The sequence below is a fragment of the Odocoileus virginianus genome, unplaced genomic scaffold, assembly GCF_023699985.2.
Source record: "Odocoileus virginianus isolate 20LAN1187 ecotype Illinois unplaced genomic scaffold, Ovbor_1.2 Unplaced_Scaffold_36, whole genome shotgun sequence".
Lineage (NCBI taxonomy): Eukaryota > Metazoa > Chordata > Mammalia > Artiodactyla > Cervidae > Odocoileus > Odocoileus virginianus.
Window position 1 is genome coordinate 180,304 of NW_027224298.1, and position 23,141 is coordinate 203,444.

Genomic DNA, 23,141 nt, shown 5'->3' on the forward strand with positions numbered 1-23,141 from the left:
CTGTTATAATTTGGTTTTAAGTGTTAATAAAACAGTACCTATTTTGTGTGTTAGTGACTATTTCCAAAGTTGGTCCTTGGAACACTGGGAAGTTTCTAGGGGTTGCCTGAAAGTGGGTGTATCTTGGTGGCTCAGGGATCTCTGAGGCTGAAAAACTTGTTTTACATTGGCACAATGGGGCTGTAGGAACTGGCTAAGGCCGTCCTTAAAATGTAAGGGGGTGCAGGTTCAATCCCTAGTGAGGAAAAATGAAGATCCTAGATCCTGCACGTTGCTCAGGATTAAGGAAACCATGGAGGTAGTTTATAGGGCTCTCGCAATCACTCCTTGGGTTGGGGATTAACACAAGTCATGTCCAGAAACTGGTTTGGGAACCCCGGGACCAGGGACTAGTTGTGTGGGAGACAGTTTACCATGGGAGTGGGGGCATGGTTCATGTGAGGCAGAAGTGGGGAGCCACAGATAGTTTTCCCTCACACCCTGTGTGACCATCCCTCTGTAGCCAGGGTGGGGCATCTTTAGGGGTGGCTGCCATGGTCTCATTTTCAAGTTTTGGCTAGTAGAACTTGGGGTGTAAAATGCCCTTCAAGGCTAAAAGGAATTTGCAGCTTTCTGACAAGCTCTACACAGATTGTTAGTGTTACAAGTGCACAAATGGTGTTAATTTAGGGCTTGCCTGGTGGCTCAGAGGGGTAGAAGAATCTGCCTACAATAGTAATATCTGGTGACCCGACTGCTAATTCAGGAGATGAGAGATGTGGGTTTAGTCCCTAGAGGTTGGGAAGGTCCCCTGGAGAAGATGGTAACCCACTCGCAGTAATCTTCCCTGGAAAGTGGGCAGGCGTCTTTTGGGGTCCCAAGTTAAGCAGTCTGGGCCTTCCCAGTGCACCAGCCCATGGCACTGAGGGATGGGAGGGGGAATCAGGATGGGGAACGCGTGTAAACTCACGGCTGATCCATGTCTATGTATGGCAAAAACCACTACAATGCTGTAAAGTAACTAACCTCCAACTAATAATCAATGAAAAAGTCTGGGTGCTTAACACTCAATGTTAAGAATTAAATACAAGTTTAGAGATTTTTCAGAAGTTCAAGTGACTGAACTATGACCTTAATTTTTTTTGGTTTTTTTTTTTCCCATTTATTTTTATTAGTTGGAGGCTAGTTACTTTACATCATTGCAGTGGTTTTTGTCATACATTGAAATGAATTAGCCATGGATTTACATGTATTCCCCATCCTGGTCCCCCCTCCCACCTCCCTCTCCACCCGATCCCTCTGGGTCTTCCCAGTGCACCAGGCCCCAGCACTTGTCTCATGCATCCAAGCTGGGCTGGTGATCTGTTTCACCCTAGATAATATACATGTTTCGATGCTGTTCTCTTGAACTATGATCTTAGAATCAATGGGCTAGCAGTCTGCCAAGATCCTTAACCTACAGGTGAATGTGGAAGGTTACTTCCCAGGGCTCTGCTTAGAATTGGATTTGGAGATAAAGCTTCATGTAAGTTTTCTTGGTAATAATTGGGTAATTCTGAAATCTAAAATACAGTTGATATGATTACTGGTGTGTAGTAATGGTGATTCACAATTTTTAGCGGGAAATCCTGGCCATTATAGTCGGGACATCCCATATTTGAGAAGTGTTCTGTAGCCCTCCCCAAGCCACTTCAGCCACTGAATGTACTTGAGTGTCCAGTAAATCCTGGGAGTCCTGTGTTGCTAGTTTTAAACTAAGTCTTACCCAGTGGCTCATCAGTAAAGAATCCACCTGCAATGCTGGAGATGCAGTTCTGACTACAAAGCCAGAAAACTCACCTTTACCTTAAGGTGTACTCTCAACTTTGAAGCCCACAGATTCCATTAGCCTTCAGCTTTATGACAGCCTGTGCGTGTGCTGAGTCCCTTCAGTCATATCTCACTCTTTGTGACCCCATGGGCTGTAGCCTGCCAAGCTCCTCTGTCCCTGGGATTCTCCAGGAATACTGTTGCCATGCCCTCCAGGGTATCTTCCTGACCCAGGGATCAAACCCTCTCCTGCATTGGCAGGCGGGTTCTTTACTACTGGCACCACCTGGGAAGCCCTTATGACAGCCTAGGGATTGCTCTTAAGTGGGTCAGGTTACCCCTAGTTCAATCAGCCTTAAAAAGTCTGCTCATGAATTTAGGGTTGCCAGAGGGGAAGGATGGGGGGAAGGGGTAGTTTGGGATGGATAACGTACTGCTTTATTTAAGATGGATAACCAACAAGCAGCATCAAGCTCCTTATCGGGACCTCCTGTTGTGAGAAAAGTCAGGCAAGCAGACCTGGCAGAGGTGCGTGATTATGGAAACAATTCCTTAACACTTTGTCGTGGGAACTGTCAGTGTATTTTTATTTTCTACGATGTTTATAGCAGGACTTCACAAGATGCCAACAACTCTCCCCAGCCCAGTGTCCTGTGACAATGCCGAGTGTCCTGGGAGAGGGGAGTTTGGGGGTACTAACAAAAATCACCCTCAGTTGAGAGCTTCTGTTCTAGAATCATCTGGGACCCTGCCCTGGATTCTCTCTGTAGCACCAACTCTCCAAACTAAAATTCCACCCTCTTGCACAGGGATCGCACAGACCCCAAGCAGCAAAGATTATCCTGCAGAGGGTCTTGTCTTGAGGAAGTAAAGAGACAGAGATCATCGTTGATTCATGGGTCCTGGACGGTCCTCTTCTGTCCTGACTTTAAGTGAAGAACCAGCAGCTTCAGCCACTCAGCAGCCAATGTCTAAGTAAGGTTTTGTCACTCGAAGTGCCGCCAAACTTCGGTGGGTCATTTTATTCAGGTCCATGCCAAACAACCTGAGGACACAAGATGGGAAATATTCCAGGCCACTATGGTGGCATTCAGTCTTGTCCTGCTTGGTTAAAATATGTTAATTCCATTAAGTAGTTCTTCATTGTAAATCAAATACTATCGGGAGATAAGCTTGCTCTAAGCTACACCCCATTTTTAAGACCATAGCCTGTGTTAACCAATTTGTAATCATCTTACAAGAGGGCTTCTCCTGGTGGCTCAAACAGTAAAGAATCTGCCTGCAGTGCGGGAGACCCGGGTTCGATCCCTGGGTGGGGAAGATCCCCTGGAGGAGGAAATGGCAACCCACTCCAGTGTTCTTGCCTGGAGAATCCCATGGACAGAGGAGCCTGGAGGGCTGCAGTCCATGGGGTCAGAGTCGGACACGACTGAGCACACTGACTTTCCCGACCCCGAGCCCCGGGTCCCGTCTCGTCCAGAGGCAGGGACCATCTCTCACCAGAGGACTCGGAGCTTGCAACCCGGGTCGCTCAGCCTCTTGCATAGCAGCCTGACACCTGTGTTCCCCAGGGCATTGTTGGTCAGATAAAGGTCTGTGAGGGTCTGGTTGACGCCCAGGGCGGAGGAAATGTCCTCACACGCTTTGCCCGTGAGGCTGCAGCTGTCGAGCCTGTGGAAGACGAGAAGTGGTTAAAGCAATGTGGGCAGGTCCGGCTGGAAAGTGTCGGCCTCACAGGGAATCAGGGTGATGTTTTTAGGAATCAATTTAAGAGAAAAGTAGACTAGAACCAGAGCAGTCCAGGTTAAGGCCGATGTGGTGAGGGAAAGGCATTTAAAGACATTTAAAGGCATTTAACGACACTCCCCTTTGCTGTACAGTAGAAACTAACACAACGTTGTAAAGCAACTATATTCCGCTGAAAAGTTAAGGTTTTAATCTTCTTCATTTTTAACTTTTGGTTGTGCTGAGTCTTCGTTGCTGTGTGGGCTTTGCTTGTGGTGAGTGGGGGCTACTCCCTAGTTGTGGTGCTCAGGCTTCTCATTGCGGTGGCTTCTCTTGTTGCAGAGCTTTAGCTTCAGCAGGTTCAGCTCATGGGCTCAGTGGTTGTGGATCATGGGCTCTCGAGCTGAGGCTCAGTAGCTGTGGCACTCGGGCTTAGTTGGTCCCTGACATGTGAGGACTTCCTGGACCAGGAATCGAACCCGTGTCTCCTGCACTGGCAGGCAGACTCTTTACCACTGAGCCACCAGAGAAGCCCCCAAATTAATTTTTTAAAACAAAAGAAGAAAGGGAAAAAAAAAAAAGACTTCTCAATTCACAGCTCCATCTGTAATGGATATCCTGATTCTGCAGCCAAGAATTTCTCCTTCTGGTCATTCTATCCCAATGTCTCATTGAAACCCCCATCTCAGGGATTAATGTCTACAAGCTCTAGAAGTAGATATAGGGTCCAGGCCTAAGCTGGTTGGTTTCCTTGTCCCCAGCCACCACGAGTGGTTCCTTCTGGGCACAGAATCCATCCAAACTGAGTGAATCAGAATCACACTTTCCCTAGAGATTTTTTGTTCAGAACTTGCACCTGAAAAGAAGTCATCTACAGAGCTGCAGACATTTTGCCACCATGTATTGGATCAAGGCTAACCTTAATGCAGAATGGAGTCAATACAGCAATAAGTAAAGAAGATACTGGAGATCAAATATCTGAATGCCTAGATCAAGCCATACCTGAAACCTACACTTCCAGTTGCACAACTTGATCAATGCTTTCCCCAACCCTTTTTTTTTTTTTTTTAAAGAAGCCAGCATGATTTGGGCTGCTTCCTGCCCCACCCAACACTATGCCATCTGATTTTCTCTGGTTTATATTCTGTCCAATTGTGTTTCTTTCCTGTATTCCATGCTGTTACAGTAAAAACAGGTAGCATTATTGAAGTGTTGTTGCAGCTGGGATGTTAGATGGGAATGTTTTCATCTTTGGCTGAGGCTATGAGGCAATATGTGCCTCCAAACAAGGTATAAGGCAACAGTTCAGGACTTGAAATGGAAGAGAAAGACCCAGGTGGGTGATGTATAATTGTCCACCTCACAGCCACAGAAGGGTCATGAGTAGGACATATGGTGAGAGCTGGGGAGGGGATTGTGGAAAGAGCTTGACCCAGATCATTCCATGTCAGGAGCACCTCCTCTGGGGTCCCCATGAGAACACACATATGATCCCCACGAGAGAGGTATCATTTGGACACCTGCCAGACTGGGAGGGCGTGGTACTGTGGTACTGACATCCCAGAGGGAACCTAGCCGCACCAATGAAGGGAGAGATGGGGCTTCCTTGGTGGTCCAGTGGTTAAGAATCCACCTGCCAATTCAAGACACATGGGTTAGACTCCTGGTCCGGGAAGACCCCACATGCTGAGGAGCAAGTAAGCCCATGAGCCACAACTACTGAGTCCGTGCTGTAGAGCCTGTGCTCCCCCCAAAAAGAAGCTACCGCAATGAGAAGCCCGTGCACTTCAACTAGAGAAAGCCCTCTCGCAGCAACCAAGACCCAGTGTGGCCAAAAATAAATAAAAGAGGAAGACATGCTGTCCCTAAGCCCTCATCTTTGTTTCCAGTTACCCAGGGCCCCAGATAAGCAAGAGAGTAATGAAGGGAAAAAAAATAAAAATAGATAAACCCTGTACTTCCCTGGTGTGTTCCAGTGGTTAAGAATCTGCTTGCCCATGGAGGGAGCACAGGTTCGATCCCTGGTCCAGGAAGATCATACATGCCAGGGAGCAAACACAATTACTGAGTCAGCGCTCTACAGCTGGTGAGTCACAGCTACTGAAGCCTGCCTGCCTAGAGCCTCTAAGAGATTCTTGACCATCTGAGCCACCAGCATAGACTCACAAGAAGAGAAGCCAAGGCGGTGAGAAGCCCTTGCCCTGAAACAAAGAGTACCCCCCGCTTGCTGCAACCAGAGAAGAGCACTGAAGACCCATCACAGCCAAAAATAAGTTAATTAATATAATTAATTAAAAAAATAGACACAGCCTCCTCTCATTCTAAGTCTTTTGGGAGGAAGGGATGGGCTGGTATTGGGAGAAAGGGGAAGGAAGAAACATTCATTAACACTTGACTGAAGTTTATTCTGGACCAGACTGAATTTTTTTAAAATTATTTATTATTTATTTGACTGCATCTGGGTTTTAGTTGAGGCATGTGTGATCTAGTTCCTTGACCAGGCATTGAACTCGGGCCCCCTGCATTGGGAGCGAGGAGCCTTAGCCCCTGGACGACCTGGGAAGCCCCAGATTGAATTTTTACTATGTAAAATTTACCGGAAAGCTATAAATCTGCCCAAGTAAATGCCCAGAGAAAAGGGGAGTTTTACAGAATGTGTTTAGAAGCAATGACTGGATGGAAAAATTTAGCCTCTTCTGTTTGTATTCCAGAGGAATGAATTACTCTGTGACTCATTCACACAGCTTTTCTTTCCACCTCTGAGCATCTTGTATCTTCCAGAGAGCTGGAGGGATGGAAGGATAACGATCCAATAGAAAAAAGACAAGGACAGGAAAACACTCGGTGCCGCCCACCCCGCCCCTGCCAGGGACCAGCATCATACCCAGCAGCCCTGCCTCCCAGCCACTCACCAGAGCTTCTGGAGTCTGCAGGTGGGGTGTCGCAGCCCCTGACACAGCAAGGACATGCCGCGGTCCCCCAGGTCATTAAAGCTCAGGTCCAGCTCCCGAAGGTGGGGGCTGAGCCCCAGCACAACAGAGAGACCCTCACAGGCCGCAGAGCTGAGCCGGCAAATGCCGAGCCTGGGAAGACATTAAGCACAGGAGAGAGCTGGCTCATTCCTTCTGAAATTTTTGGGGGGAAAGAGAGGGGTTGGATCTTACTTCCTCAACCAGGGATTGAACCCAGGTCCTTGGCAGTGAAAGCATGGAGTCCTAACCACTGGACCACCAGGGAATTCCCAGATGTCTTCAGTTTAATGGGGTGGAAAACACTACTGTATTAACTAGTGAATATTATGCAAAAGACTCAGACTCACAGATACAAGAACAAACTAGTGTTTACAGGTGGGGAGAGGGGATGGGGGAGGGGCGAGATGGAATTGACAGTCCTGCTGCTTTTTTTTTTTTTGCCCCACCCAGCAGCTTCTGGGATCTTAGTTCCCCAACCAAGGATTGAACCCCAGCCCCCAGCAGTGAAAATGCAATGTCCTAACCACTGGACCGCCAGGGAATTCCCCATTTTATTTTTTTTTTAATTTGCTTTTTCATCTGTTCCATCATTTCAAAATATAATCTCTGAGCCAGATCTCATGTTAGTCATTGGAACACGTTGCCACAATGTGTTGTTCCTGCACTTCTGGAATACAACACACACACACAAATTTTGATAAGTGACACTGAGGAGAAAAATAAGGTCAAATAGGATCCTAAAAGTAATCTTATCTAGGAGTTGGAGAAGGTGCGCATAAAGAAGAAGCATTTGCTTTGGATCCTAACAGATGAAACAGGTATTATCAGGGTGAAAAAAAGGAGAAAGCAGAGCAGAAGTGCATTTCAGGGGGTCTTCCCTGGTGGTCCAGTGGCTAAGACTCCAGGCTCCCAATGCAGGGGGCCTGGGTTTGATCCCTAGTCAGGAAACTAGATCCCACATGCTACAGATAAGAGTTTGCATGCCACAACTAAAAATCCTGCATGCTGCAAGTAAGACCCTGGGGGCAGCTAAATAAATAAATAATAAATAAAATAAATATTAAAAGAGAGAGAAAAAAAAAAGGAGTGCATTCCAGGAAGAAGGAACTGCTTGCGCAAAGGCCCTATGGCAGAAAAACCTTTGACAGGAGGCCGATGGAGCTAGAGGTTAGGAGAGGAGGGGAGGGAGACGGCCCCACTGAGCCCAGGCAGGAGGGCAGGAATCGTGACTTTGGACTCCTAGGACAGTGAGGAAAGCGGGGACTCACCGGAGGGTCTGGAGTTTGCACTGGGGGTGCCTGAGGCCCTCACAGAGCAGCAGCAACCCGGGGTCCCCCAGGTCATTCAGGCTTAGGTCCAGCTCCACCAGGCTCTGGTTCACGCGGAGAGTGGACGCCAGGTCTTCACATGCAGCACCGGTGAGAAGGCAGATCTTCAACCTGCAGAAAATCCAGCTCGGCATGTGCTTGGGAGGGTTTCCTGTACAATGCTGATGCTATCCTCCCTGCCCCCAGTCTTTTTAAAAAATTTTATTACAGTAGACTTGATTTACAATGTTGTGTTAATTTCTGCTGTGTAGCAAAGTGACTCAGTTATACATATGTGCTCTTTTTCATATTCTTTTCCATTAGGGTTTATCACAGGATATTGGGTATAGTTTCCTGAGCTGTACAGTGGGACCTTATTGTTTATCCTTCCATTTATAATAGTTAGCATCTGCTAACCCCAAACTCCCAGCCCTTCCCTCTTCCACCGTGCCTTCCCATTAGCAACCACAAGTCTGTTCTCTGTAACAGTGAATGTTTCTGTTTCATAGATAAGTTCACTTGGGTCGTATTTTACAGTCCACGCGTAAGTGATACCATTTGTCTTTCTCTTTCTGACTGACTTTGCTTAGTATGATAATCTCTAGGTCCATCCATATTGCTGCAAATGCCTGCCCCCAATCTTAAAACTAACGTTTTCAAATAAACAACTTGTTCGAAATATGGCCAAAGGCCTAAATAGACATTTCTCCAAAGAAGACATATAAATGGCCACAAATCACATGAAAAAAAAAATGTTCAACATTATTAATCATTAGGAAAACGCAAGTCAAAAGCACAGTGAGATATCACCTCATACCCGCTTGGATAGACATTATCCAAAAAACAGAAAATAGCAGGTGTTAGTAAGGATGTGGAGAAATTGGGACCTCTTTGCACTGTTGGTGGAAATGTAAAATGGTGCAGTGGCTACTGAAAATAGTATGGTGGCTCCTCAAAAAATTAAAAATAACTGTGTGTGTGTGTGTGTGTGTGTGTGTGTGTGTTCAGTTGCGATCGACTCTTTGCAAACCCATGAACCTGCCAAGCTCCTCTGTCCATGAGTAGGTTGCCATTCCCTTCTTCTGGGGATATTTCCCACCCAGGGTTTGAACCTGGGTCTCCTGCATTGCAGGCAGATTCTTTACCCTCTGAGCCATAGGGAAGCCCATATGAGGTCCCTAGAGGATTCACAGAGACACTGGGTAGAACTCACCACAAAATCCGCAGCCTACAGACTGGGTGCCTCAAACCTTGACACAGGAGCCTCAGGCCCGCATCTTCCAGTGCATTTCCTGTCAGGTCCAGCTCCAGCAGATGGCGACTGGTGCTGAGCACAGAGGCCAGCTCCTTGCAGGCCCCGGCCTCTAGCTGACACTTCCTCAACCTTGGGAGGAAAGAGAAGAGTTGAAGAGGGCGCCATCTTGCTTTTCTGTATCCTGACGGTTCCTGCCCTGGCCCATTGAATCAGTCGACATGCTTCCCTGGTGGCTCAATGGAAAAGAACTGGCCTCCCAATGCAAGAGACGTGGGTTCTATCCCTGGGTCAGGAAGACCCCTGGAGGAGGAAATGGTGACCCACTCCAGTATTCTTGCCTGGGTCCTGGGAAACCCCATGACAGAGGAACCTGACGGGCTACAGTCTATGGGGTTTCAAAAGAGTTGGACACAAACCTACATTTGTCCCTAAAGTTACAGAGACAAACAGGATTTTGTCATTTCCAGAAAGGAGAATCCTGTCTATTAAGACAAATGAGTAATTATGATCCAGTATAGGTGGTCTCTGGAGAAGGAAATGGCAACCCACTCCAGTACTCTTGCCTGGAAAATTCCATGGATGGGGGAGCCTGGTAGGCTACAGTCCATGGGGTCGCAAAGAGTTGGACACGACTGAGCGACTTCACTTTCTTTCTTTCTATAGTTCCTTTTGGAGAAGGAAATGGCAACCCACTCCACTGTTCTTGCCTGGAGAATCCCATGGACGGAGGGGCCTGGTGGTCTATGGGGTTGCAGAGATTCGGACACGCCTAAGAAACTAACACACACACACACACACACACACACACACAGGAGGTCTCATGGAGGCAATGTACACAGAGTAATAGCTCAGAGCAGGGTCTCTAGGGTTCAACAACCTGTTCCCCACCCCCAATACTTTGACCTCAAGGGAGTTTTTTGTTTTGCTTTTTGGGTTTTTGGCTTGTTTGTTTGTTTAGCTGCACCTCATAGTGGCTTGTGGGACCTTAGTTCTCACACCAGGGATTGAACCCTGATGCTTGGCGGCGAGAGGACAGAGTCCTAACCAGTGAACCACCAGGGAATTCCCTCAAGCGAGTTTTCATCAGGTCTCAGCTTTCTGTTACATGTGCCACCATGTCTAAAGTCACTGACTAAAATAAGGATAATAACTGTGCTGGCCTCAGAGGGTTGTTGTGAGGATTACACAATTTATTAAAAGCAGTGGGTATAGAACCAGCCTGATACATGGTCAGTGCTCCGTCAGTGTGAGACCGTTTGTTGAACATCCCGGTGGAGGGGCCTCTTCACCCAGCTTTGGCAAATGGTGTGCAGTGAGGGAAGGCTCTCTGGGAGGATTTGAGCTGGTTTTCGAAGGGTAAGTAGAAGTTGATTTGGAGGAGTAAGATGAGGGGCAGTGAGATAATAGTAAAAAATACATACACACACACACACACACACACACACACACAGATCTCTGCACTGGCTCCTGGCACAGAGTCCCTAAATCTCTAATTTCCTAAGTGCCATAACAAAAACAAAAGCATGGGACTTCCCTAGTGGTCCAGTGGTTAAGGATCTGCCTTGCAATTCAGGGGACACAGGTTCCAGGCAATGAAGCCTTACTCTGATGCCATCTCCAGGTAGATAGTGTTAGAACCAAGTTAAACTCCAGGACACCCAGTTGGTGTCACATGCCTTGGTGTGGGGATAACTCCACACATAAAAGTGTCAGAAGTAGAGTGTTGGGGGGCTTCCCTGGAGGTCCAACGGTTAAGAGTTTACCTTCCAGCTAGCGGGGTGTGGGTTTGATCCCTGGTTGGGGAACTAAGATCCCACATGCCTTGTGGCCAAAAAACCAAAAATATAAAGCAGAAGCAATATTGTAACAAATTCAATAAAGAGTTTAGAAATCATCCACATCAAAAAGAAAACAAAAGAAAGTTTTAAAAAATGGGGAAAAAATGGAGTGTTCTTATGAGTAGTAATGAAGACATAGAGGGGGAAGGCAGGGTGATTTTTAAAAACAGTGGCACTGCAGAAAAAGGAAGTTGCACAAGAAAAGGATCTTTGCTCAGAGACCCCTAGGGTTCTGACTACTCAGGATGTGGTCAATAAATAGGGTGTGGGTTCTGGGTGAGCAGGTGGCCCCAGGGACTCCTCACCATGTGGAAGTGAGTGGGATCAGAAGAGGCCAGAAACAAGTTCTCCAAAATGCAAAGAGTCCAGGGCGGGGCGTCTCAGGTCAAGGGTCTAAGGGCAGTTCCAACTTGAGCTCAGTGGTAAAGAATGTGCCTGCCAAGCAGGAGATGCGGGTTCGAACCCTGGGTCAGGAAGATCCCCTGGAGGAAGGAAATGGCAGCCCACTCCAGTATTCTTGCCTGGAGAATCCCACAAACAGAGGAGCCTGGCGGGCTACAGTCCATGGGGTGGCAAAGAGTCAGACACGACTGAAGTGACTCAGCACACTTGCACAAAGTGCAAAGAGTCTGGGGAGGGGTGGCATCTCAGCTCACGGGTCTAAGGGCAGCTGTGATGTGAGGTAGGGGTGTGGCGGTCGGCATTTGGGGAGATGCTTCAAGCCCCGGGACACGACCAGCTTGTCCCAGGAGGTCACAGAGCTGAAGGACGTGTTCCCGGGGGGGACACTCACTGCACCACCTGCAGCCTGCACTTGGGGTGCCGGAGCCCCCGGCAAAGCAGCTGCATGCCCGGCAGCCCCAGGTCATTGCCACTGAGGTCCATCCTCAGTAAGTGCTTGTTGGCGATCAGCGCGGTCGTCAGGTCCCCGCAGACGGAGCTGGAAACTCGGCATCTCTTCAGCCTGGGACGGAAAGAAGAAAAGAGCCTGGTGATTTCGTTTGGGGTTGTTTTGTAAAGGGGCTTCTCAGGTGGCACTAGTGGTAAAGAACCCGCCTGTCAATGCAGGAGATGTAAGAGATGCAGATTCGATCCCTGGGTCAGGAAGATCCCCCGGAGGAGGGCATGGCAACCCACTCCAGTATTCCTGCCTGGAGAATCCCATGGGCAGAGGAGCCTGGTGGGCTGTAGTCCATGGGGTCACAAAGAGTCGGACACAACTGAGCAATTAAGCACGCACAGTTGATTTACAATGTTGTGTTAGTTTCAGGTATACATCAAGGCAAGGTGATTCAGCTGTACTGAATATATACACATATAAAATATATATGAATTCATCTATGTATATGTATATATATTTCAGATTCTTTTCCTTTATAGGTTATTACAAAATATTGAGTAGAATTCCTTCTTCTCTACTGTAGATCCTTGTTGGTTATCTATTTTATATATGAGCTTTCCTGGTGGCTCAGAGGTAAAGAACCCACCTGCCCAATGCAGGAGATGCGGGTTCAATCCCTGGGTTGGGAAGATCCCCTGGAGAAGGAAATGGCAACCCACTCCAGTATTCTTGCCAAGACTACAGTCCATGGGATCGCAGAGAGTGGGACCAGACTCAGCGACTTAACAACAACAACAAAGTGTGTATATTTTAATCTCAACCCTCTAATTTATTCCTCCTCTCCCCAGTCTTTCTTCTTTTCTCCATCACTACAAGAAGGTAATTAAGTTAAAGTGAGGTCATTAGGGTGGACCCTAGTCCAATATGACTGGTGTCCTTATATGGAAAGGAGATTAGGACAGAGACACAGAGGAAAGACCATGTGAGGACACAGGGAGAAGGTGGCTGTCTGCAAGGCAAGGAGAGAGGCCTCAGAGGAAACCAAGCCTGCTGACATGTCTATCTGGAACTTCCAGCCTCCACAACTTTGAGAAAATCAAAGTCCATCATTTCAGTCATCCAGCCTGTGGTGCTTTGTTATGGGAGCCCAAGCAAACATCATCCTATGATTTTTTTGGTTTTTTTGGCCACACCTCGTGGCTTGCAGGATCTTAGCTCCCCAACCAGGGATTAAACCTGTGCCCCCTGCAGTGGAAGCTGGAAGTCTTAACCACTGGACCACCAGGGAAGTCCCATCCTATGCTCTTTCTGATGGAGCCCCTTGAGATGGAATGGTAGGGCCCCCAGAAGCTCACAGACCAGCCTGGACTCACCTCAGGTTCTGCAGTCTGCAGTTGGGGTGTCTGAGTCCTTGACATAGCAGCTTCACCCCCCGGCTTCCCAGGGCGTTGCTGTGCAAAGCCAGCTCCACCAGGCTGGGGTTGGTGCTGAGGGCAGCAGCCAGCTGCTCGCTGTAGATGTCGGGTAAAACGTGCCTCTCGGGGCTGCAGGAAGGACAGACGGGACCGTCGGTTTACGGAGATGTTTGGCCTTTGTGTGTGTGCTCATCCCTCAGTCATCTCCCACTCTTTGCCCACCAAGTTCCTCTGTCCATGGAATTTCCCAATAAGAAGACTTGAGTGGGTTAGCATTTCCTTCTCCCGGGCATTTTCCCAGCCCGGGGATTGAACCCACGTCTCCTGGGTCTCCTGCATTGGCAGGTGGGTTCTTTACCACTGAGCCCGAGGGCTTCCCAGGTGACACTAGTGGTAAAGAACCCGCTTGCCAATACAGGAGATGTAAGAGACAGGGTTCGATCCCTGGGTTGGGAAGATACCCTGAAGGAGGGCATGCAAAGAGTCGGATACGACTGAAGCAACCTAGCACACACGCACACACCAGGGAAGCTCTATATTTGAATATGGACTGAGTATTAGAAGATGTTAAGGAACTGTGTTTTTTGGCTGTTGCTTTTTGCTGTGCTGATCAATTCCTGGGTGAACCCAGGCCCCTTCGCAGTGACAGCGGGAAGCCCTAACCACTGAAATTGAAAGTGAATGTGAAGTCGCTCATTCATGTCTGACTCTTTGCGACTCCATGGACTATAGCCCACCAGGTTCCTCCGTCCATGGGATTTTCCAGGCAAGAGTACTGGAGTGGGTTGCCATTTCCTTCTCCAGGAGATCTTCCCGACCCAGGGATTGAACCTGGGTCTCCTGAATTGTAGGCAGACACTTTACTGCCTGAGCCACCAGGGAAGTCCCCTAACCACTGGACCACCAGGAAATTCCCAGGAATTATTAATTTTGTTAGGCATGATGATGCCATGTGAGGGAAGGGGGCACAGTTTCAATCCCTGGCTGGGGAAATAGGATCCCACAAGCCTAGCAGGAACAATCCCCCCATAAAATTTTTTGAGGGAAAAAAAAAAGCAAGACATGGAACAATAGATGAAGCACATACATTTGGCAAAATGTTGCTAACTGGTCAAATAAATGATGAATATATATATTCATCTATCTATCTATATATACTGTGTATATTTGAAATATTCCATTGTAACTTTTTTTTTTTTCCGAAAAGCATTAGCAAGCAACTCAGAGAGGGCAGAAAACCATACAGCTCTGCTCCTTGTTGATTGAGTTACTATCAGGGATCTCTTTAAATTTATTGATTTATTTATTTTGGCCGTGCCATGCAGCATGGGGGATCTAAGTTCCAACCAAGGATTGAAACTGCGCCCCTGCAGCAGAAGCACGGAGTCTTAACCACTGGACCACCAGGGGAAGCCCCAGGGAGCTCTTTAAAGCCATGCATCTGCTTGTGGTTCTCAAGTGTGGTCCCCAGGCCAGCAGCATCACTTGCTCTTCCGGTCTTCACTGTCTTTCAGTAAAGTTTGGGTGTTTCCCCCTGCTGAGCTGTCCTTTTTTTTTTTTTTGGCCTTTTTTTTTTTCCATTTATTTTTATTAGTTGGAGGCTCTTATGTCAATTTAATTCTTAGGTCCAGCCAGAGACCCTAAGAAAGAAGAGGATTCTCCTTCCCCTGCAGTTCCAAAGCTGATGAAATCATTGTGAGACCACACAACCTATTATTCCATCAGTTTTCCCACATATTTGCCTTTCCACAGCTTGCCTCAGCGGACACTCAAAACCCTTTTCTTTTGTCTTGTCACAGCCCTAAAGACCTATTGTTCTTTTGTTAAGACTGTACATAAGCCCAAATTCAGTTTGCTTAAAATTTATTTTTAATTGGAGGATAATTGCTTACAACAATGTGTTACTTTCTGCCGCACACCAACATGAATCAGCCATAGGTATATGTATGTCCCCTACCTCTCGAGCCTCTCTCCTGTCTCCCCCGCATCCCACCCCTCTAGGTGGTCACAGAGCACCAGGCTGAGCTCTCCGAGACAAGCAGCAAATTCCCACCGGCTGTCTAATTTACATATGGCAAGGTGATTTACATATGGCAAGGTAATTTACATATGGCAAGGTATATGTTTCCATGATACTCTCTCATTCATCCCACCCTCTCCTTCTCCCACTGTGTCCACAAGTCTGTTCTCTTTGTCTGCCTGTGTCTCTGCAAATAGGTGCCTCAGTCCCATCTCTCTAGAGTCCATACATATATATATGCATAAGCCCAAATTCTAAGGAGCCCTTTGGATTAGTTACTTCTGGCTCCATCCACATGTAAGTGGGACCGAACCTGCCAATAAACTTTTCTTTTTTTTTTTAGCTTGTGAATCTGTCTTTTGTAAGTCTAATTTATAAGCCCCCAGTTTCACAACCTAAGAGAGGAGAAGGAAAAAGAATGTTTCCTTTCCACTCCACTTAGGTAGAAATCTTTGCTTCCAAGGTGACCCCTCAGGGAACCCAAACCAAAACAAAGTCCTAGCCAAACACACACACAAAGAACGTCACTTGCTCAGTTTCCTTCACTGAGCACTTCCTTTCATGTTGCCCTTCCCCCTCCAAGTCACTGTTATATAATGTTACCCGGTTTTACTTTCCTCATAATAAATTCACTCTGTTTGCAACTACTTAATCATCCATTTCATTTCATTTGCCTATTTCTTTATTTACTATTCTTTGTCTATCTTCCTTCTCCATTGGATGTTTGCTCTATTAGGGGCGCTGGCTGGCTTATTCATACTGTCTTCAATCTATTAAAAAAAAAAAAAAGAAAAGCCCAGCAACAAGGACCTACTTATTGTATAGCACAGGGAACTATACTCAATATCTTGTAATAACTTATAATGGAAAATAATCTGAAAAAGAATATACATTTATATGTATGTTTCATACATTATATGAATATACTAAGGGACTGAGTCACTTTGCTGTACATCTGAAACTAACATAGCATTGTTAATCAACTACACCTCAATGTGAAAAAAAATTGAAGAAAAAAAAGACCATATAGTAACTTCAGAAAATCACTGAGAATTCTCTGGAGGTCTAGTGCTTAGGACTGTGTGCTGTCACTGCCAGAGGCCCAGGTTCCATCCCAGGTCAGGGAACTAAGATCTCCTAAGCCTGTCAGGGCAAGGACAAGGAAAAAAAAACTGAAAAAAGGGAGTGTGCAGTCCACAGATATAAGGCCTTGGATAATATATGTTGACTGGATACATTCTCCTTGACATGGGCCGCTATTTAGTCCTGATAAGTATTGCTTAGGGCTTCCTTGGTGGCTTAGGGGTAAAGAATCCACCTGCCAATGCAGGAGACCTAGGTTCCATCCCTGGGTCGGGAAGATCCCCTGGAGAGGGCATGGTGACCCACTCCAGTATTCTTGCCTGGAGAATCCCATGGACAGAGGAGCCTGGCAGGCTACAGTCCATGGGGTTGCAAAGAGTTGGACACAACTGAGCAACCATTAGTGTTTTTGTTCTTGTTGTTTAAGAACAAGAAAACGACCTGGGCACTGTTGACACTTTGGAGCCAAATCGTTCTTAGTGGTGGAGGTTGTCCTGTGTGTTGTAGGATATTTTTGCAGCATCCCTGACCTCCACCCACTAGACCCTAGCATCTGTCTGATCTCCCCTAACTGTGACAGCAAAATCCTTCTCTGCATTTTGCCAAATATCTCCTAGGATGGAGGAAAAAGTCACCGGCTTTGAGAACATGAACGTGGCTAAGGGCATGAGCTCGGGGAGTGAGCCCCAGCAAATACTTACGACGTTGCCAGGGGCCACCTCACCCCGTCCTCTCCATCGGCTTGGTAGGCAGCCGCGAACAGCTGCAGCACCTCAGCGTTCCTGCAGCTCTTCACACAAAAGGAGGACACCATGTGTTCCATCTTGGTGGTGATGTTGTTGACCACGACCACCTGGAAGTGGCTGAGGGCTTGTTGGATGAATTCCTCCTCCTGGAGCTCGTACAGGCAGCTAAAGACCTCCAGGGCGCCCCGCTTCAGGGTGGACCCCTCGCTCAGAGCCTTGCGGCGGATCCACTCGAGCAGCTCGGTCTTGACGCCAGGCGAGACCTTCCAGCCCAGCGTCTTCTCCAGGTAGCTCCTGGTCTCCTCGTTCAGGAGTCCAAACAGGAAACGGACCGTGAGGGCTAAGAAACTCCTCTCGGAGAAGGCGTACTCGGTCAGCAACCTGCTGAGGTCCCGCTCGGGGCCGGACCCGCTCGTTCCATCATCCAAGACGTAGTGCATGGCCGCGAAGAACTCCTGGAAACTCTGGTGGATGAAACTGTAGAGCGTCTCGCAGTTGATGTCCTTCTGGAAGATGTTCATGTTGAGGAAGGAAGAGACGTCGGCCGCGTCCAGGCCGTGCTCCCGGAGGTCGCGCTCCGCAAAGAGGATCTTCTGTTCCCAGAGGCCGTGGGCCGCCAGGGCACACAGCCCCCTCCGGTTGGGCGGGGACGGCAGGGTGGGGGTCCCCGGCTTGGGTTGCATCAGACTCAGGAGATAGAGCAGGTACACGGCCGTGGTGGTCCTCGACCTCTGTCTTAAGAGCCCCCCGCCCTCCAGCTGCTGCTTGAGGCAGGTGCAGACCACCCAGCACACCATGGGGACAAAGCATAGAGTGAAGAGGGGCTCGTCCTCTCTCACGAAGCTGAAGACCTGTCCGGCCTGCTCCCCGTCGTGGAAATACCTGTGGAAGTACTCCTTGCGCTCGGCCTCGGAGAAACCCAGGATCGCCACATGCCTGGGATGCTCGAGCGAACGCTGGAGCTTGGCCAGAGCGGTGGGCCGTGTGGTGATGAGCAGAGACAGCTCGGGCAGGAGCTTCTTACGAATCAGGCTGCCCAGGAGGACCTCCGCGGGCACTTTCTTCTCCCAGCAGAGGCACCAGGCGCCCTGTGGGTCATGGAAGGAGGGTCTGAGCTCGTCAAAGCCGTCCATGATGACGAGGAGACGCTCAGGCACACGGACGAGCTCATGGAGAGGGGCGCAGGGCTCGGGCCAGCAGCCGGCCAGGAGGTCTCGCGCGCTGCGCTCCGCGGTGCCCAGGTTCATCTCCCGGCAGTTGATGTAGCAGACGTAGTCGAATCTGTCTTGGAAGAGCTTCCCGTCGGCCCAGTCGAGCATCACTTTGTGGGCCAGCATGGATTTGCCCATGCCCGCCGCGCCCTGCAGGACCACGGTGCGCGGGGGTTCCGGGCGCTCTTCATCCGGCTCGAAGAGGGCCTCGATCTGGATGAGGCTGGCCGGCTGGCCGGCGGTCCCCGCATGTCCCCGGCCTGTGTCTAAGAGCTTCTGCTGGGCCCCCCTGGGGCTGGAGTGTTCCTTCGCCAGGAGGAGCCGCGTGTACCGGTGGCTGAGGTTGACGCACTCCCCCAGGCGCGCGTTGCGATCTTCCATGAGCCGGAATTTCCTGCGGACGAAGTCCCGGTAGGTTTCCTGGGGATCTAACAGAGCGGAATGAAGGACCGTGAAAGATAGATTGGTCAGTAGCCTTTAATGAATGCATGCATTAATGCAAACCATGGTCTAGTGAACTATCTGCTTTGCTATGACCTTGGAAGTCTTTTCTAGATGGAGCCTGGAAATTTTGGTACTTTGGTACAACAACACTGATCTTGCCTCCTTGTGGGAAGCAGAAGCATCAACATGGGAACTATTCTTTTTTTTTTTTTTTAATTTAACTTCCCAGGTGGCTCGGATGGTAAAGAATCCGGCTGCAATGCGGGAGACCTGGGTTCGATCCTTGGGTTGGGGAGATCCCCTGGAGAAGGGAACAGCTACCCACTCCAGTATTCTGGCCTGGAGAATTCCATGGACAGAGGAGCCTGGTGGGCTACAGTTCATAGGGTCACAAAGAGTCAGACACAACTGAGCGACTTTCACACTTCACAGTTAATACGTGGCCCAGTGGTAAAGAATCTGCTTGCCAGTGCAGGAGATGTGGGTTCAGTCTCTGGGTTGGGAAGATTCCCTGGAGAAGGAAATGGCAACCCACTCCAGTATTCTTGCCTGGGAAATACTATGGGCAGAGGACCCTGGTGGGCTGCAGGCCATGGGGGTCTGGAAAGAGTCAGACATGACTGGGAACACCTGAACGGAGAGTTGATTTATTTTACAATGTGGTACCAATCTCTGCTGTGCAGTGACATGACTCACTTATACACATGTAGACATTCTTTTTCTAAATATTCTTTTCCATTATGATTTATCACAGGATATTGAATATACTTCACTGTGCTACAGTAAGACCTTGTTATTTATCCATCCTATATAGAATAGTCTGTATCAGTTAATCCAAAACTAGTCCTTCCCTCCCCCACCCTCCACCCCCTTGGCAACTAGGAATCTGTTCTCTAGGTCTGTGAGTCTGTTTTGTGGATAGGTTCATTTGCGCCATATTTTAGATTCTACACTTAAGTGATACCACATGGTATTTGTCTTTCTGACTTACTTCACTTAGTATGATAATCTCTAGTTGCATCTATGTTGCTGCAAATGGTATGATTTCATTCTTTTTCATGGCTGAATAGCATTCCAGCTTCTTCAGGCTGGAATGGATAAAGTATCACGACGTGATACTTTATCCATTCATCTGTCGATGGACATTTAGGTTGTTCCCATGTCTTGGCTATTGTGAATAGTGCTGCTGTGAACAAAGGGGTGCATGTATCTTTTTGAATTAGAATCTTGTTCGGATATATGCCCCAGAGTGGGATTGCTGGATCGTATGGTAATTCTAGTTTTCTGAGGAACCTCCATGCTGTTTTCCATAGTGGCTGCACCAGCTTACATGGCTCGTGGCTCACCTTTTCTTGGAGCGGCAGGCAAGACTTCCAGAGAACATGCTGACTCGCTGCCCAGTGAGGGTGGGCCACCAGGTGGAGCGTCTGGAAGAGAAATTTCGCCAGATCAGCTGGCATGTATCTGACTAGCCTTCCACGACATTAACTTCCATTACATCAAACTGTCTACATGATAATAATTCACTGCCCACGTGGGTATCGATCACAGTGATTGGCACCTCCATCCATCTGATTAACCCCTCACCCAGGGAGCTCTGAGTCAGCTTGGATTCCTCCTCCCCTTCAGCCCCAGACCACAAACTAGCATTCTTTGAAATGTCTTTTACACATGCATACCTAGCATATTTTTTGATTCAATACTTATTTATTGAACATCTATTCTTTCATGGACCCCAAAATATATATGTGTTAAGCACTTAGTATGAAAAGTGGGGTTTCCAAGCCAGCCAGGGTGATGGAGGATGACGGGCAGGGGGAGGGAGAAAATGAGTAGAGGAATCACAGAAAAGATAGTGCCTTCAGGGTTCTGACGGATGAATAGGAGTTTCCCAGGAGCAGAAGATAGAGGGAGGTACTCCAGGCAGCCCGAACAAAGGCCAGGGGGACGGGCTAGAGGTGGCCCTTGGGAGCCCAGCGATCATCAGGAAGGAGATGGGGGGATCTTCCCCAGTGGTCCAGTGATTAAGAATCTGCCTTCCAATGCAAGGGGCACAGGTTCAATCCCTGGTGGGGGAACTAAGATTTCACAGGCCTCCAGGCAACTAGAGAGAGAAACTGACATGCTACAAGAAGGACCCCACGTGCCACAATTAAGACCAGGTGCAGCCAAATTAATTAATTAATTTTAAAACAGGAAGCAGCAGAAAAATCTTGAAAAAAACACTGCAAAACAAAAACACAAAAGAAGGGAATTGGTGGGGGGCAGCCTCATCCTTACCCCTCCCTAGGTCCTCTCTCTGGCCTCTCTCCCACAGGTCCTTCCTGTTGATCTGCTGAAAGATGCCGAGGGTCAGCAGCCAGGCCTCCCGCGGCCCGAAATGAGCCGCCAGCAGCTGAGCCATTTCCAGGGGACCCGCCGGTTCCATCCGCCCCCAGGGGATCTTGCCCTCCCCCATTTCTGTCGCAGTCCCCAGGTATAACTTGAACTTCTTCAGCTCCGTGGCCTCCAGTTCCTCCAAGTAGGTGCAGAGGCGACCCAGGCCACTCCTGAGCAGGATTGGGGACATGGGCGCGCCGTGGGCACTCCAGGAGAGAGGCTGGAGGGGTGTTTCTATACCCGGGAGGAGCGTGTCCACATGCCCCGCACTGATCACCGCAGGCAGAGATGTGAACGCCCGGACTGTCCTTCTGTTGAAATAGCGCCTCCTCCTCCTTCGATTCCTTCCCACCCACTCTCCACCACGTCCCCACCTCACCATCAGGTCCACTTTGAAGAGGAGGAAGTGGAGACAGATTGGGACATCGCAGGAGGCTTTGAGTCGTAGTGAGAAAGAACTTTCACTTCTCTCCCTTCTTCCCCGCTCCCTGGACCAAACACTCTTTGTCCTGTCTGCTGTCTTCCTTGCCTCACTGGGTCTGAGGTAGATCGTTATCAAAATAGTTACTGCCCTTGGGGGTGAGGGGACGTTTCCCTGGTGGTGCTAGAGGTAAAGAGCCCGCCTGCTAATGCAGGAGACATAAGAGAGGTGGGTTCGCTCCCTGGGTCAGGAAGATCCTCTGGAGGAGGGCATGGCAACCCACCCCAGTATTCTTGCCTGGAGAATCCCATGGACAAAGGAACCTGGGGGGCTATAGTTCATGGGACCGCACAGAGTGGGACATAACTGAGGCAACTTAGCACACATGCTTCCTCACGGGAGAATTAGACCTCCTTTCCGATGATATCAGACTCGGATGTGTCGCTTGCATTAACCAATGTCATGGGAGCAAATGTGAACATGAGCTGTGGGTGAAGGTGAGCAAATTTCTCTTCCACGTATTGATGAGGGAGGCAGAAGCTCATAGGGGGACATGGATTCTCCACCATCACACAGCTAAACAAGAGCGCAGGCAGATATCTCATCTCCTTCAGACTAGGAAGCTGCCCTCGGGTGAATGAAAAGGGCATAGTTGGGACTTCCCTGGTGATCCCAGGGCTCAGAATCCCTCTTCCAGGGCAGGGGGTGTGGGCATGATCCCTGCTGGGGGAGCTAAACCCACAGACTCTGGAGTCAGCCTGCCACAATTAAGACCTCACGCAGCACACCCTCCCACCCCCAAGAAGAAACAGTCTGGAGAAGGATGTAGCTCAAACAGCTATCAGGTGTTAATGCTGGGGAAAGATTTAGGTTGGATGAGGAGAAAGGAATGATCTTATAATTGTATATTCTTTTTTTTTTTAAAGATGTATTTATTTATTTTTGGCTGTGCTGATTTTTCATTGCTATATGTGGGTTTTCTCTGGTTGTGGCGAGTGGGGGCCATTCTTCCTTGTGGTCCTTGGGCTTGTCATTGTGGTGGCTTCTCGTTGTGGAGCAGAGGCTTTAGGGCGATGGTCAGTCGTTGTGGCCTCGGGCTTAGTTGTTCCACGGTACATGGGATCTTCACTGACCAGGGATCAAACCCATGTCCCCTGCGTTGGCAGGCAGATTCTTACCCACTGTGCAAGGCTCCATGCTAAGTCACTTCAGTCGTGTCTGACTCTTTGCGACCCTATGGACTGTAGCCCGCCAGACTCCTCTGTCCATGGGATTCTCCAGGCAAGAATGCTGGAGTGGGTTTGCCATGCCCTCTTCCAGGGGATCTTCCTGACCTAGGGATTGAACCCACATCTCTTGTGTCTCCAGCATCGGAAGGCAGGTTCTTTACTACTAGAGCCACCTGGAAGCCCCTTATTCCACCAAGGATGTTCAGGAAGCCAGTGAGTGGTTTTGAACACGGCAACAAGGTGAAGAAGGGGTTTGGGGGAAATGCTTTGGTTTCTAGGTCTTTCCAGAGACAGTGATGCAATGTGGACACCCTCTACAGTCTTCACATTCCTCTCCCCCGACCCCTCACCCTGGGGCTTTTTCTGGAAAAGTGAGAGCCTGAAAAAGCTTTCTAAGCTTCACCCCAAACTTTTACAGGCTTGGTGAGGAAATGAAGAAATAGGACAAAGCCTAAGTCCTCCCGTAG

General features: G+C 48.7%; 1 protein-coding gene across 1 annotated transcript; it reads right to left on the reverse strand.

The window, feature by feature from the left end:
• Positions 1-2,297: 2,297 nt before the first annotated feature.
• On the reverse strand, positions 2,298-21,345 carry NLRP12 (NLR family pyrin domain containing 12). The gene is made up of 10 exons (XM_070463162.1): positions 20,926-21,345; positions 19,992-20,072; positions 16,946-18,629; positions 13,100-13,270; positions 11,679-11,849; positions 9,006-9,176; positions 7,754-7,924; positions 6,426-6,596; positions 3,289-3,459; positions 2,298-2,833 (listed from the first exon to the last, which is right to left on the reverse strand). Exons 1-10 carry the CDS (start codon positions 21,212-21,214, stop codon positions 2,746-2,748), a joined length of 3,168 nt encoding a protein of 1,055 aa, XP_070319263.1. The 5' UTR covers positions 21,215-21,345; the 3' UTR covers positions 2,298-2,745.
• Positions 21,346-23,141: the final 1,796 nt, after the last annotated feature.